Consider the following 15,895-nt stretch of genomic DNA (forward strand, 5'->3'; position numbering starts at 1 on the left):
CTGCCTGTCCCTGCCCCCCTAGAAATGGCATCACAAGCCAGTACAACCACACCCAGCTTTTTGAGTGGATTCGGGGGATCTGAACTCAGGTCCTCACCCTTAGGCAATGAGTACTTTACCATCCCATCTTCCCCGGTCTGAGGAAACATTCCCACTAGGGCTAAAGACAGGCATTTTCACTCCTGCACAATATGAGTGTGGTACAAGGTTCGCACAGGTGCTCGCTCCCTGCAGAGCTCCTTTGTCTCCAGAGAGATAGACTGATCCTGAGGAGTTATGGGCCAGTTCAGCGGGTGCTTTATGGGAAACTGAGGAAGGATGGTAACATTAGAGGAAGGTGAAAGTGTCAGAGAAAGGTTGGTATAGTGACAGTCACCAACCACGGCTACCTCACGATCTTCAATTCCAGTTGAAATTTCTGAGAAATGTTGGTAAGTTGAGGAGTTTGTAGAAGATCTTCTTGCCTGCCCCTTTAGCGTCTATTCCCTCAGCCTGTGACAGGGTCATCTCTCTGCCCTGGAGAGGTCCAGGAGGTGCCCCTGTGGAGCCCATGGCACACATCCAGTGCACAGGAATGCTAGTGACATTTGTAGAACTGACAACAGTTGTAGAACGGATAAATCCATGCTCTCACAAGTCCTACTGTAAAGGGCTCACTTACGTTCTGTTGTCAAGGTGCAGACCCACGAGTGGGCTGTTGAATGACAACTCTAATTGCTGTTTTCTCCTAATAACAAAATGCTGTTATGAATAGCTAGAGATTAAGCAACTAAGATGGTTCGCACACTCTATGCTTGTTACCTCATCTCCACAAAAAGAAATACACAGCTCCTAAGACTTTGTCATCTGTTATGTAGACTCATAAAAGCCTAGAGTGTGTGCCCTTACTATGCTCATCAGAGCCGCTGTCATCCGGAGCCCATCACTATCTCATTTGTTGAGACTCCACACCCACACGAGGAAACTCAGCCATATAGTGAAAAGGAGACCACGCTGCAGACGTGTTGCACAATCAAATTTTATTATTTCGGCTAAATTTTTATCCCTCACACTGTTCTTTGATGTGGCCACATTCATAACATAGCTACTGGGCTGAAATAAGACATGTGAGTAGAGCAGTAATGGGCTTGCTTTTAATGTGAAAAAGAGATTGGAACTGTATTACATGACAAGATAATGGAAAAAATAAAGCAAAAGATAAAAGGGCAATAACTTCGTAGAGTGGTTAAGTCTAGATTGCAGAACACGCTCTTGCAACTTGCTCACTAACTGTTACTTTCCTTTGAAACCTTCCTTTTAATTATATGACATGTGATGCTCTCTCCTGGTTCTTGTCTGAAACATCAGTGCTGTGGTTCGGCCCTAGCTATAAGAAGGAAGGTGCTTACAGGTGCTCCATACCAGCTGTCTGAGTACTAAGGGAACACCTCAGGCCACTACCCAGGAATCCTTCTTCAGAGATCACTCGCCCATGAGTCAGCGACCACTTGCCATGCAAAACATAAGAAGGCCCCTTTGCAGCCCTAGGAAGCTGCAGCTGCCCCCCAGCTCTGCAGCTGTCTGCTGGGATCCTTCCCAGAACACTGTTGTCCACTCTGATGGTAAACCTAGTGCCTCAGCCTTGACACTCAGGCCCGATACTCATCCCTCGTTTCTGCATCTGAGCTACTCTTGACAATTGTGGTCGAGCTGGCATGGGACATTTTGTGCCCAGGCCTTAGAGTGATTATGTGGCAAAGGTTTTCCCAGGAACTTATATTTTCCTCGCAGCCATGAGGTGAGCAGCTGGGATGGACAGAGAGAACCACTTCTGCCTTCTATACCTGGTGTTCATATACATGTGGTTAGGACTCTGCCGAGTCTCCCCATGAGCTCTAGGTGGTGCGGACCAGCCTAGGATTACCAGCTTTGTGGATGCTGTGGTAGGATAAGAGTCAGGGAGAGACAAGGTGATAACTACAGACACAAGGAGCAGGTAGGGTTATAAGGAGCAGGAAGGTGATGAACCAAGGCCCAGTCTGAGACAGACACTGGAGAGTCAGGGCCCACTCCTGCTGATGAAAGCCAGTTCCTCTTCCTGTCTAAGGACCAGCTTGTGGGCTCTCATCCAGCAAAGGGAAGTTGACTTCAGCCGTCATATAGAGTCAGAAAGGTTCCACCTCAGGAGCAGAGGGCAGGATGAGGCTACAGTGATGGCCTAGGAGTAGGAGGCAGCCCACAGTGACCAGAGCACTTGCTTCTCAACCTCCTGAGCCAGAAGGCACCTAGGACAGAGGTCAGTGAGGATCAGGTGGGAAGGGAGCATCCTCCAGTGTTTGGGTGCCCAGTGGGCCCAACTGTGTCACTAGTGGAACAGAATTTGGGAGTGGGCCTCTTTTCTATGACCCAAAACTGCAGAGAGCTGGGGATGAGAAAGTTGCACCCACAATTTACCTTTCTGGCACCACATGACATTAAACAATGATTTCATGATTCATTCATCAGTTCTTCACCAGGCAATGTTACAAATTAAACATCAGATGTTAGTTTTCAAATGTTTAAAGCTAAACCAAAATGATCCAATATAATTGATCTACAGCTAGATTTTTTTCTGTGTGTGTGTGTGTGTGTTATATGAGTGCTTGTTCATCTGTGGATATGAATACATATGTGTACACTGGTATGTGTACATGTATGCACATGCATGTAGTTACCAAAGGACACCATTAGGTGTGTTCCTCAGGTGCCTTCAATCATTTTCTTGAGAAGTGTCTCTCACTAGCACTGTGTACCTCTACTTCCCCTAAGCTGGGACTGCAAGCACATGCTGCTGTTCCCTTCTTTTGGGGTGGGTGCTGAGTTTGAACGCCAGTTCATGTGCTCGCAAGCACTTGACTGACAGCCATCTTCTCAGCTCATTGTTTTTTAGTGTCTCATAGTCTACCTGTTGAGATCATCAGCGCATCTACCAAATGATAGATGTGTGTTACTGTGGACCCCAAAACATCAGCTTCTTAGCATCTGCACATCCTGAGGAGTCACCATGGTCTAAGCAAGTGACTATTCACTCAATTCAGGAGCTGGTTGCTGGGGAAACGACTCCTGTGTCTCCATCATTCCCCAGTGCTCCCGGGGTCTCACCAGGCACTAACTGCCATTTCTGTTTTGTTGACAGACCAGCAGTACTCATGGTCTCCAACACAGAACTTCAATGAAGAGAGGTATTCTCCCGCACCCAGGAACATGAAAGGGTTAGCCGGAAGCCGGACCCAGCCTCAGCTATGTGCGGGTCACACATGTGGCCTGTCACCCCCTGATGACTGCGAGCACCCCCACGATCACATGCACCATGGGCCAGACGTGCGGCAACCTTACCTTCTCAGCCCAGCCGAGAGCTGCCCGATGGACCACCACCGTTGCTCACCCAGGAGCTCCGTCCACTCGGAGTGTATGATGAGATGCCGGTAATGCTGGGCGACCATGTGTCCAGTAGCACCTTCCCTAGAATGCACTACAGTTCACACTGTGACACACGGGATGACTGTGCCATGTCCCACACAAGTTCAAAGGTAAATCGCATCCCCGCCAACCTTTTGGACCAGTTTGAGAAACAACTACCCCTGCACCGAGATGGTTTCCACACACTGCAGTACCAGAGGGCCTCGGCTGCCACCGAGCAGCGAAATGAGAGTCCAGGCAGAATCCGGCATCTCGTCCACTCTGTCCAGAAGCTTTTTACCAAGTCTCACTCCCTGGAGGGATCATCCAAGAGCAACATCAACGGGACCAAGAGTGACAGTCGGGTGGATGACCACCACCATAGTCACCACTCTAAACACAGCAAAAGGAGTAAAAGCAAGGAGCGAAAGCCAGAGAGCAAGCACAAGTCTGGGATGAGCAGCTGGTGGAGTTCGGACGATAACCTGGACAGTGACAGCACGTACCGGACACCCAGTGTGGCCAACCGCCACCACATGGACCACCTCTCCCACTTCTACCCCGAGGCACTGCAGAGCCCCTTTGGGGACCTCTCACTAAAGACTTCCAAAAGCAACAGTGACGTTAAGTGCTCAGCCTGTGAAGGCTTGGCCCTGACGCCAGACACCAGGTACATGAAGCGTAGCTCCTGGTCCACGCTCACAGTAAGCCAGGCCAAGGAGGCCTACCGCAAGAGCTCCCTGAACTTGGACAAGCCCCTGGTCCACCCAGAGATCAAGCCTTCCCTGCGGCCGTGCCACTACCTCCAGGTAAGGCTCAGGTGACTGTGTCATTGTGCAGAAAGTTGTATCTAGCACTGACATTTGTGATTGACGAAAAGGATTGTATAAACGTATTGCACACAAAGTGGAATTTGAAGGCGTGTATGCCTTCTAGGATTCCAAAACAGGACAGCATGCTTGCTTTATGCACCTCTGAGTCATAGCTAGAGCTCTCCAGTCCTACTGTCTTGAGATTGTTTTGGCTGAGACTAACATCATTACATCTTTATTTGTGCAGTATGGTCACTTGGGTATACATGATCCAAGCATGACAGTCCTCAATGTCAGTCACTTTTATGGGAAGTTTACAGGGTTTCCCCCTCTTTGTTTGGAATTAGAAGTTATCATAACTAACAACTTACCCTGCTAAATTTTTTTGGTTGTTTTGAAAGACGCAAATCTCACACTGTAATACAGGCTGGCCTTGCACTCAGTACCTAAACGAAGCCATCCTTGAACTCTTCAGCAATCCTTCCGCCTCAGCCTATAATCACAGTTGGGATTATGACTGTGTCCCACCATGTCTAGTTTAATCCACCATAATTATATTAATTATACATAATAACAGGTCTCATTAGGACACTTTCATATGTGTGCATGCTATTTTGAGCATGTTCACACCTCACACTCTTGTTGATTCTCTTGTAACTCCTAAGCACATAATACAAGGCTGACCACAGTCACCATGCTACACGATCCATCTCTTGGGTGAACTCTTACTGTGTAACTGAAATCAAATATCCTTTTAACAATCACCCCCCCCGCCCCCACTCCCATGCTGTCCCCTGGTACCTACCCTTTATGCTCTGCTTTTGTGAACCCCAGCTGCTGCACCTCCATGTAAGAGAGACTGTGTGGAGAATGGCAGGGGCTCCTCTCTCCCTCAAGGTTTGGACAGCACCTCATGCTGTGCGTACATACTTCCCCCAGCCACACACTCACAGATACATACACATCAGGTTGACTCCCTGTGAACGGAGCCACAATGCGATGGATAGGAAATGGCTGGGGGTTACTTTGAGCTGTCCTTGGGAACATCACACCACTGTGACCAGCCATCCCTGATACTTGGGACTTAGCAGAATAACGCAAGTACCCTGAACACATAGACACTGGTACCCACAGGGCTGCTGTTCACATGAGATCACTTCCCTCATGTGACAATGATGTCCCTAAGCCATGTGGCACACGGTGATGGCAAGAAGCTTTGCACCCATCCCCCAGGGTATGGATGAGATGGATTCACCAAAGGCAAAAACATATTACAGACAGTGACGGCGGGACATTCTGCATTTTATATGATTCTGCTCTCTGTCTCCTGATGACTCCCTCACCAAGAATGAGAGGGGAGGCCTCAGCCTCAGAAGATATCGCTGCTGCTGAGGAAGCCTCTGCAGCAACTAACTGCCAGCCAGTGGCACCATTAGCACAACCTCAACACTTGAGATTTCCTTAAGGGTGTATAGCATGTATCCAGTTCAGAAATCTCAAACCCCTGTCCTATAAGAACCTGAGTTTGGCCTGGCCATGCATTTGCTGAGAGAGGCCTTTCTAGATACTGAGGGATGGTGCTAAACACTGGCTGTGTCATCAAGTGGCCAATTAACAGAACAGATGAACAACTGTGAATCTTGCTGGGCGTCAGGTGGCAGCGGCTTCCAACAGCGCCAATTCTTTCTGGTATATCGTCCAAGGCTCGCTGGTTCTGTTTTGAAAGGAGATGCTAACCAAATTGCTTGTATAGACAGATTTATTCAACGAGACAAATTGGTAGTTAGATAAAGTATTATTTTTACAGCAGTAGAAAAGGCTTAAATTCTGCTTGTAGTTGGCAAACCTTAATGATATCCCGATGCAAAACGTTCTCTCTGAAGGAACACAATGAGTCAAACTGGGGCTCACTCTGCTTCTACCACAATGGCAGTGGCAAAAAAATCCTGCCTTTTTTCTTTCTTTGGGCCTGGGAAATCTCTGGTGCAGTGTTCCTGGAACACTGGTGCTCATCTCACTCGTGTCTACCTCACTCCAGTCCTGAGCCCTCTGCTCTGCACTCCACTCTCACCGGCTCAGTGCCAGCCAATAGCCCAGAGTCCCCTGTCTTGTTTATCACATGCCCTTCTCTGCCATCCAATCACCATGTTCACTGCTTCTGCTTATGGAAAACAATAATCATCTCCAACGGTAGAGTGTGACATTTTACCTGCCACCCATCTATGACTTTATGGTGGCTTTGCTTTCTCTGTGCCTTACCCCCTCCCTGACAGGTTAGGGTATGTGAAATGGGGCCATACATACCATGTCATTGCAGCTGTAATGGTTCCATAATCCATCCCTGAAAAGTCCATGCTACGGGGCTGGGAAGATGAGGTCGATGTGCAAAGAACTAGTCACAGAAATGTGAGGGCAAGGGTTCGGATCCCTATAACCCATGAAAATAACAGGTGAGCATGGTAGACCATCTGTAATCCCAGCATTCAAAGGACAGAGACCAGGGAGCCCCAAAGACATCAGGCTAGCTGCACTAGTCAAAAGAGCAAGTTCTGGGCTCAGAGAATGACCTCTCCTTGATACAGAGTGTGGGGCGTAGTTGAGGAAGGCACCTGACATCAAATTTCATACACATGCACATGTGCAGGTCCACATACATGAAAGCACCTGACATCAAATTCTGGCCTGCTCATACATGTGCACACATGTGCAGGTCCACATACATGAAAACACTCACATTTATGTATGTATGCTTTTTTTTTCAAGATAGGGTTTCTCTGTGTAACCTTGGCTGTCCTGGACTTGCTTTGTAGACCAAGCTGGCCTCGAACTCACAGCAGTCCACCTCCTAAGTGCTGAGATTACAGGCATGCACTACCACGCCTAACTGTATGTACACATTTTTTTAAAAAGATGTACACTGAAAAATAGAAAGGCTTGGGTAAAGCATCCATGATGTGTGGCCAGGCACTGAAAACTAGGAGCCCTGCCATGCTGTCAGAGAGCAAGTCACTCTTCAAGTCTTACCAAGGACTCCCAGCTCCTCTCCAGTGGTTTCCTGAGTTGGGAGCCACAGGAGGGGACCTCTGCCCTGTGCTGGGTACCTTGTCAGCACCTTATAACCTACACACCACCCTCTGCCTCTCTCTCTCTCTCCTCTCTCCTTCACCCTTGGACTTCTTTTAAATTCCTCTGTTTTGGAAGCTAGTCTTTGTCCTACCACGTCTTGCAGTCTGCCTGTCATTCCAGATGCTTCTCTGGCCTCAAGCTTCCACAGGCCAGGAGGTAGCCACCAACTTATGGACTTTTCTACCCTGATGCCTTCTTGCTTTCTCGCTGCGTGTGTGTGTGTGTTTGTGTGTGTGTGTGTGTGTGTTGATCACTGCCATATCAGCTAGCCTCTGGAAGCCTCAGTGGGAAAGCCAGGCCAGCCCCACCCCTCTCTCTCCTGCATCCCTCCTACTTCTTTGCCTAGAGCCAGACACCAGGAGAGAGAGTCAGCCAAACGTCAGTGCCAGGACAAGCTGTTATCTTACCAAAGTGTGTTTTTGCAAACACCAATACTTCATGTCTCTTCACAGCCACACGCCCTCCCCAAAAAAAGTCTAGTGTGGTGCTGTGAAGACTCAACTGCAAGATCAGTGGGAATGCAGCACTGAAGTAAAGTTCCCCTGGTGCTACATAAAGCTATAGCAAGACACAGCCGAGAATGAGAGGGCAGCAGCCATAGGACCTACCCACAAGCCCCAACAGCCCTATGTCCTCTGTCAACCTCTGTAAGACCCTCAGCGGCTAATGATGGACTTGGCTGGAAATGTTTAAGCATGGCGCCTTCAGGGGACACAGACCCAGCTCCCTTTCCCACTGTTCCTATAGACAGCCATGCTTTAAACATTAAACCTGCAAAGTGGGAGGTTTGAAGACCCTGGATGGAAAATATGGCTTTTACAAGAACACCCTCCTCCAAACGAATATAGCCCCCTTGCCGTTCTCTGTCCGTTTTCACCTCAGAACAAATCCTTCTCCTCTTCCTTGTCATCCTCTAGCCGTCTCACTGTCACTTGTCAGGAAGATTTATGAAGAGCACTCATCTCCTCGGGCAGCATCTGTCCCCAGACCCAGCCGAACTGACGTCTGGGTACATTCAAAGATGTCCTCCTCACAGGGTTGTCCCTCACACTGGTGGCACTAAAGGTTCCAGTAGCAAGGTCCTAGCTATGGTCCTCTCAAGGCCAGACTTCATTTCACAACTAGCATTGGGAATTAAAGAAAAATTAAAGGAATGCGGCTGCAGTGCCAGATGTGCTCTAAAAGAACAAGAAGTCAGTGCCCAGGGGCAGCATTCCTTCCTCCCCGTGTACCCACCCTGCCCCCAACCCTAAAACTAGAGATTTGGAGTAGAACAAAAGGGCAACTTTCTACATCCACCTTTGACTTGTACAGAGTATATAATTAAACATTCCAGGAAGAATCTTGCTTGTAAGTGGGTCAAGACACAGTGACTAGAACTGAAGGGGAATTGTGGCCCATGTTGTTCTCTGAAAAGGCTTTTGTTCTTTTGTTTTCTGCCTCAGCAGACAAACTGCCCTAAGACCAAGCTTGGGATGGTGTGGCAGGAGTGTGGGCCAGTGATTCACTGCCTCTTGCTCAGGGGCCGCTGGATTCCTGTGTGCTGAGGAGGAGATACTGACCTTGGAGGGTACCTGGGACCAGGCAAGGAGGTCACAGTTGCTCTATTCTCTTCCCTCCACCCTTATGAGCACCACACCCCTACATCTACCATGCCCTCCAATTACCTCCCTCTTTAGCTCCGTGTCCTCTTTGACTTGGCCATCTCCCCACATTTACTCTTGAACCACAGTGACCCTGGCCTTTTTGGCCCCTCCAAGTGAAGAAGGCAAGCCATCGGAGTTTCTTTCCCTGTGTTTGTTGCTGGGAGGCCATGTGGGCTGTTTTTTTCAAATGAGATTGAACTGTTGAGAGGTGATGGGCAGAGAAAGGATGAGGAGCCACTGCTCTTGAGCAGCGTGTACTGCGCTGCCTCTGAATGGTGCTTTGGCATTCATTCCTCCAGGGTCTTCCCAGCCTCTGCCCCCTGCACTCCTCCCCATCCATCTACACACTGGGAAAGGCTTAAACCCCTCTTGATGCACCATGTGGCTCCTTCCCTTCCAGGACCCAGGATGAAATGACAGTTGGAAGATTGTCCCCACTTAGAAAAATACAACTTAAGGGCTGGAGAGATGGCTCAGAGGTTAAGAGCACTGTCTGTTCTTCCAAAGGTCCTGAGTTCAATTTTCAGCAACCACATGGTGGCTCACAACCATGTATAATGAGATCTGGTGCCCTCTTCTGGTGTGATGGCATACAATCTTTTACAAAAGAAAAAGAAAAATACAACTTAAAAATCTCACTCTCCCCAGTTACGTTTGTCCAACTCAGCAACACATATTTATATTTACTTTCAAGTTCACATTTACTACAACGGCATTTTAGAAGAATACCAAGAAACACTCAGCCCTAGCCATTGGCTCCCACAGAGCCAGAAGGGAGCACTCAGACCGTTGACCAACTCCGAGCCTCCCAACAGAAGCCCTGCAGAGTCACACAGCAGCCGCGTCTCCCGCTTCGTTGCTTTCACAGACCCTTTACTGTGCAACTTTTTTTTTTTTTTTCTTTCATTTTCGTTCACTTTTTTTTAACTGTCAGACAAGTGCTGTATGTTTGTGAGAAAGACTGTAGCACTTCAACACATACAAATAGACAAGGGTCAGACCAAGGTGATGACCTGCCAGGGGTCAGACCAAGGTGACGATCTGCCCCAGTCTGTGTCACCTCGTGTTCATGGCCTTCAAGTTCCTCTCATCTGGCTCTTCGTAAGGATGCAAGTGTGACGTATGTACACCATGAGCACTCGCTGTTCTCTGCAGAACACTTTGGTACCTGCTGCCCATCCTCCCTCTTCCACCTGCATCTCATCCCTCCCCCGGCTTCTTTAATCACTAGTGGGCAGTCTTCATCTTAGACGTCATTTTTTTTTTCTTCAACAAATGAGTGAGATATATGGCATGCGTCTTTCTGTCTCTGCCTTGTTTTATTTACCATAATACCCTTCATTTTCACCCATATTGTTGCAGATGACAAGATTTCCTCTTTTCTGGCTAAACAGGGTTCCACTGCGTATATTTATGTATGTGTTTCATTGTATATTACATATATCAATATATCATATTTTCTTTTTAAATTTTATTTATTCACTGTACATCCTGATTGCAGCTTCCCTTTCCTCCCAGTCCCCCCTCACACCTCCTCCCCCATTCTCCCCTCTGCTTCTCCTCAGAGAAAGGGAAGGTCCCCCATGGGTAACAACCCTTCCTGGCACATTAAGTTGCTGCAGGACTAGGTGCATCCTCTCATACATAGTGAGGCCAGACAAGGCAGCCCAGCTAGAGGAACAGGGTCCAAGGGAGGCATCAGAATCAGAGAGGGTCCCTGTTCCAGTAGTTGGGGATCTAAACGAAGACCTGCTACATACGTGGAGGGGGCCTAGGACCAGTCCATGTGTGCTCTTTGGTTGGTGATTCAGTCTCTGTGAGCTCCCACGGGCCCAGGTTAGTTCACTCTGTAGGTCTTCTTGTGGCGTCCTTGACCCCTCTGGCTCCCTCAATCATTCCCGACTCCTCCACAGGACTCCCCAAGCTCGTTCTAATGTTTGGCTATGTGTCTCTGCATCTGTTTCCATCAGCTGCTGGGTTCAGCCTCTCAGAGGAGTTATGACAGGCTCCTGTCTACAAGCATAGCAGAGCAACACTAATAGTGTCAGGACTGGTTCTCTCCCATGGGATGGGTCTCAAGTAGGGCCAGCCTTTGGTTGATCATTCCCTCAATTTTTGTCCTTGTATATCTTGTAGACAGGACAAATTTGGGTTGAAGGTTTTGTGGGCAAGTTGGTGTCCTTATCCCTCCACTGGAGGTCCTGCCTGGCCACAGGAGGTGGCCACTTCAGTCTCCATATCCCCCACTACTCTAAAGGGGGGCTCCTGGTCTGGTATCATATTTTCTTTATCCATAAGTTAATGGTACCTTCTATTGATCTACACTGTTGGAACTAGGCTGCAGTCAACATGATTTCATAGGTAGCCCTTTAACATGATTCTGTTCTCTTTGGATGTATACCAGTAGTGTGATCACTTTACAACCAGGTCTAGTTTTAGATATTTTTGGGGTGGTGGAGAATCAATTACTCTCTCTGATAATGGCAGTATTGGTTTGCATTCTCACCAACAGTGAGCAAGGCCCATTGCCCTTCTGTTCCCTCAGCAGAATCTGTGGTTTTGCCTTTGGTAAAACCCAGGCAGGGTAGACTAGTATCTCACTTTCGTTTTTATTTCCACTTCCCTGATGATTACCTGTTGGTTGTTTTTCCATAGACTCAGTGACTATTCTCTGTAGCAACCACTCTGTTAATTTCTCCATCTGTTAGTAGGATTATCGGGGAGGGTGCTATCAAATTGTTTGAGTTATTTATGCATTTTGGAGTGTAATCACTGCCATGATGCGGCATGCCTGTAATCCAAGATCTTGTGAGATAGAAGCAAAAGAATTGGAAGTTCAAGGCCAGTCTTATCTGCATTGTGACTTCCAGGCTCTGTCTATGAAAGGGAGGGAGGGAGGGAAGGAGGGAGGGCGGAAAAGAAAGAAAGAATGAGAGAGAGAGAGAGAGAGAGAGAGAGAGAGAGAGAGAGAGAGAGAGAGATCATTCTCCTATTAGAAAAGGGGAGCCATTAGATTGGCTTATAAGATCATGTGGTGGGGCTGGGCAGTCCAACAATGGCGATCTGCACACTCAAGAAGCTGAGAATGTATTAGCTGATGAGTTCACAAAGCTGGATGTCTTAGCAGTTCCAATATGGTGACAGGAACCTCGAGGATTCCTAAAGACTTGCTAGGGAGGCTGGAGGAGCTGACGTCTGATGTCAACTGAGGACAGCAATGGCAGTGGCAGCAACAGGCGGCAGAGTAGAAGCCCTCACTGCCAAGAAGTGAAGCAGGTCAGGCGAGCAGCACTGCTTTAGTCTAACTCTCTGCAGCTGGGTCACCATGAGGAGATGGTGGCCACTCTGAGGGACTGCTTTCTTTCTGAAAATGCCCTCACAGACCTGCCCAGAGGTGTGTCTCTTAGTTGATCCCAGATTTTATCAAGCTGAACACCGGTATTAAGCATCACAGGTGGCTAGCTTACAGGCAGTGTGTGGGTTGCTGTTTAACTCAGTTGGTTGCTTCCTCTGCTGTTCTGAAACGTCTTGTTTGGTATAATCTCATTTGCTGTTATTGCTCTTATTTCCAGTGCTCTGTGAGTCACATAAAAGCCATCTCTCTCGCTGACACCTGAAGTGACCCTGTGTTTTCTTCTAGTTTGAATTTCTTCTAGGTTTAGAGTTTTCAGATCTTGTGTTTAGGTCTTTGATCCATTTTTGAGTTTCCTTTTTTAACAGAGTGAAAGACAGGGCATCCTTCTTTCTTCTGCATGGGCTTAGCCAGTTTTCACTGCACCATTGATTTGTTGGCTCTGCCCTTTCTCTGGTATCTGTTATTTGCATTTTTTTCAAAAAAATAATAGGCTACTAGTCTGGATTTCTCCTTTTTTCTACTCTGCTTCATTGGTTTTTCTGTCAGTTTTTATGAGTTTACCATGCCGTTTTGATCATTGTAGTTCTGTAGTATATATTATATTACTAGCAATGCTCATTTCACACAAGACCGTTTTTACTATCCTGTAATTTTGCATTTTAGAACTTTTTCTATTTGAATGAAGACCATGTGGCTATTCTGTGGATGGTTGCATTAAATCTAGTAATTTTTTTGTGTTGTGTACTTTGAGGTCACATATATGGTCTAATAATATTAATTGTTCTAACCCATTAACGTGAGAGATCTTTCCATTTGTGTGTATGTATATACACACTGGCAGGGAGAGAGAGCTTCAAATTCCTTCACTGGCCTTCTACCATTTTCATTATAGAAGATACTCATTTCCTCGATGAAATTTATTACTAGATATTTTACTTTCTTGCAGGTGCCATGAACGAGAACACTTTCTTGGCTTCATTATTAGCAAGTTTATATTGATTTTCTAGCAGTGTTACTGATTTTTGCATGTTGGCTTCATATCCTGCAACTTTACTTCGTTCATTTATCAGTCCTGGTGGAGTCTTGCACTTTTTCCTCATGGACAAAGGCGAATAATTTTATTTTTCCTAGTTGAATGCCTTATTTTATTGTAGACCTTAAAGAAACATTTTCAGCTTTCCCCCACCCTGCTGCATATGATGTTGGCTATTGATCTGCCATATATAGTCTGTAATACGTTCAAGTATGTTCCCTCTATACTGAATTTGTTGAGGTTTATCATGGAGAGATACAGAAGCTGTGTTATTTAGGATGGTCAGTCACATGGTTTTCCCCCTGCCTTCTGTTGGTGTCCTGAGTTACTGGTTTGCATATGTTAAGCCATCTTTGTATTCTTGAGATAAAGGCCTCTTGACTGCGCTACTGAGCTCTTGAGATGCGCTGAGATTTGGTTTGCTGTTATGTTGAAAATGTTTCTGTGTGTTTTCACTGGGGACGTTGGCCTTTGCTGTTTGTTTGTTTGTGCCCTGTCTAGCCTGTCGTCACAGAGTGAGTGAAGTTTCCTGTCGTTCCATTTTGTGATTACTTTGAGAAGAAGTCATGTTTGTTCTTTATAAGTTAGGTCAAATTCAGCACCGACTCCATCTGGTCCTGGATTGAAGAGGTTTTTCCCCTTATTGTTTTGTTTTGTTTCGTTTTTCTTTGCTTGGGGATGTTTTACTGCTGGTTTGGTCTTCTCTCTTGTTTTTGGTTATTAAAGTTTCTAATATCCTATGACTCAATGTTGATAAATCATGTGTATTAACCACTGAAAGTCTCCACCCAGCAGGCGATCGAAGCAGAAGCTGAGACTCACAGCCAAACTTTGGGCAGAGCACAGGGAGTCCTATGGATGAGTCTGGGAGGATAGAAGGACCCAGATGGGACAGGAGCGCCACAAGAAGACCAACAGAGCCAACAAATCTGGGTCCAGGGGAGCTGGCAGAGACTGAGGCACCAAACAAGGTCCATGCATGGAGAGGACCGAGGGCCCTTCTCACATGTAGCCAATAGGCAGCTCAGTCTCCATATGTGTCCTACTAAGGGAAGCAGGGGCTGTCCCTGTCACAGACTTTGTTCCCTGCACTTTGATCACTTCCCCCTGGTGGGGTGCCTTACCAGGCCACAGAGGAAGAAGGTGCAGGTGATCCTAATGGGACTTGATAGGCTGCAGTCAGTTAGTAGGGAAGATGTGCTCCTTTCTAGGAGGACTAAGGGAGGGGAATAGAAGAGAAGAAGGAAGGAGGATGGACCAGAAGGAAACAAGGGAGGAGGCTACAATTGGGATGTAAAGTAAATATTTTTTAAATCAATTAATTTTTTTAAGTAAAGAAGTTTATCCATAGCCAGGTGCGGTGGTGCACACCTGTAATCCCAGCACTCGGGGAGGCATAGGCAGATAGATCACTGTGAGTTCGAGGCCAGGACAGCCAAGGCTACACAGAAAAACCCTGTCACAGAAAAAAAAAAAAAAAAAAGAAAAGAAAGAAAAAGAGAATCATCCATGTCCTATAAGTTCTAAAAGCTTTGCAGTTTGTCAGCAACGCAGTTTGCAGTGTTTTATAATGTGCCTTTGTGTTTCTGGGATACTAGTTGTAATGTGTCCATAATAATCTTTAATTTTATTTTCATCATCCTTCTCTTTTTGTTCTTAATAAGATTAACTAAAATTAACATTAAACTATTAGGATACCTTATTCATCACAGACCCCAGGAGAAGTGGATTTGCTGACCACAGAGGTACCACCAGCGCCAGGCAGGGGCAGCGGGAGTGAGTGCCCATTAAGCCTTATGATCTCCAAGAGAAGGCATAGCAAGGCAGGGCCAAGAGAAGATAGGGCAGTTCAGTTTGAACACTAAGAACTGTTCCTGGGTGTCTGTAGCAGCAGGGAAGTGACCTCAGCATGGGGCTCACGGGAAAGTCTGGGGTGAACACTCCGGTTTTGTAAACTTGCCGTAAAAGATGAGCTTGAGAGTCACTCGCTATCCCCAGGACCAACAAGCCCTGAGAATAACCATGTTTCCATATCTATCAAGACTACAGAAGCCAAAGCATCAGAAATCAGGAAGCAAAAAGGTCTGACCTACACACAAGGGCATAGAGGCACCCCTGGGGAAGAAGTCAGATGACGACACTCAAAGGAAACTATGATGCCCCAAAGCAGTGTGTTACCTTGAACAAAGTGTCCCCACATGGCCAGGGCATGTGCAGCATCATTTTAACCTTGACTCAGCTGTATGGGGCTTGTATCAAAGGTTCTTTCTGAGCATTCACCATGGAGCCTTAGGAAGCATGTCCCCTACACAGCTTAATAAGTAAAAGGGATGTAAGGGATGTGAGAACAGCCCCAACTTCTCCTTGACTCAGAGATGCGGAACCCATATGAATCGTCTTCCTGCCTGTTCTCCATAGAGCCACCTGGGGACCTGGCCCAAGCTATGTCAGGCGTGCTGCCCTCATAAAGAGAAGACGCAAGATCTCAGCTGTGTCTCCTGTCACC

The 15,895-nt window shown here is 47.0% G+C and overlaps 1 protein-coding gene across 1 annotated transcript in view; it reads left to right on the plus strand.

Annotated features, from left to right (window-relative positions):
• The window catches only part of Dlgap2 (DLG associated protein 2), a 132,357-nt gene that overhangs the window by 31,367 nt on the left and 85,095 nt on the right, over positions 1–15,895 (plus strand). The window contains 2 exon segments of the mRNA XM_051169449.1: positions 3,155–3,435; positions 3,438–4,226. Of these exon segments, the coding sequence (XP_051025406.1) occupies positions 3,155–3,435; positions 3,438–4,226 (1,070 nt within the window).

This window comes from Acomys russatus, chromosome 27 (genome assembly GCF_903995435.1).
Source record: "Acomys russatus chromosome 27, mAcoRus1.1, whole genome shotgun sequence".
Taxonomy (NCBI): Eukaryota; Metazoa; Chordata; class Mammalia; order Rodentia; family Muridae; genus Acomys; species Acomys russatus.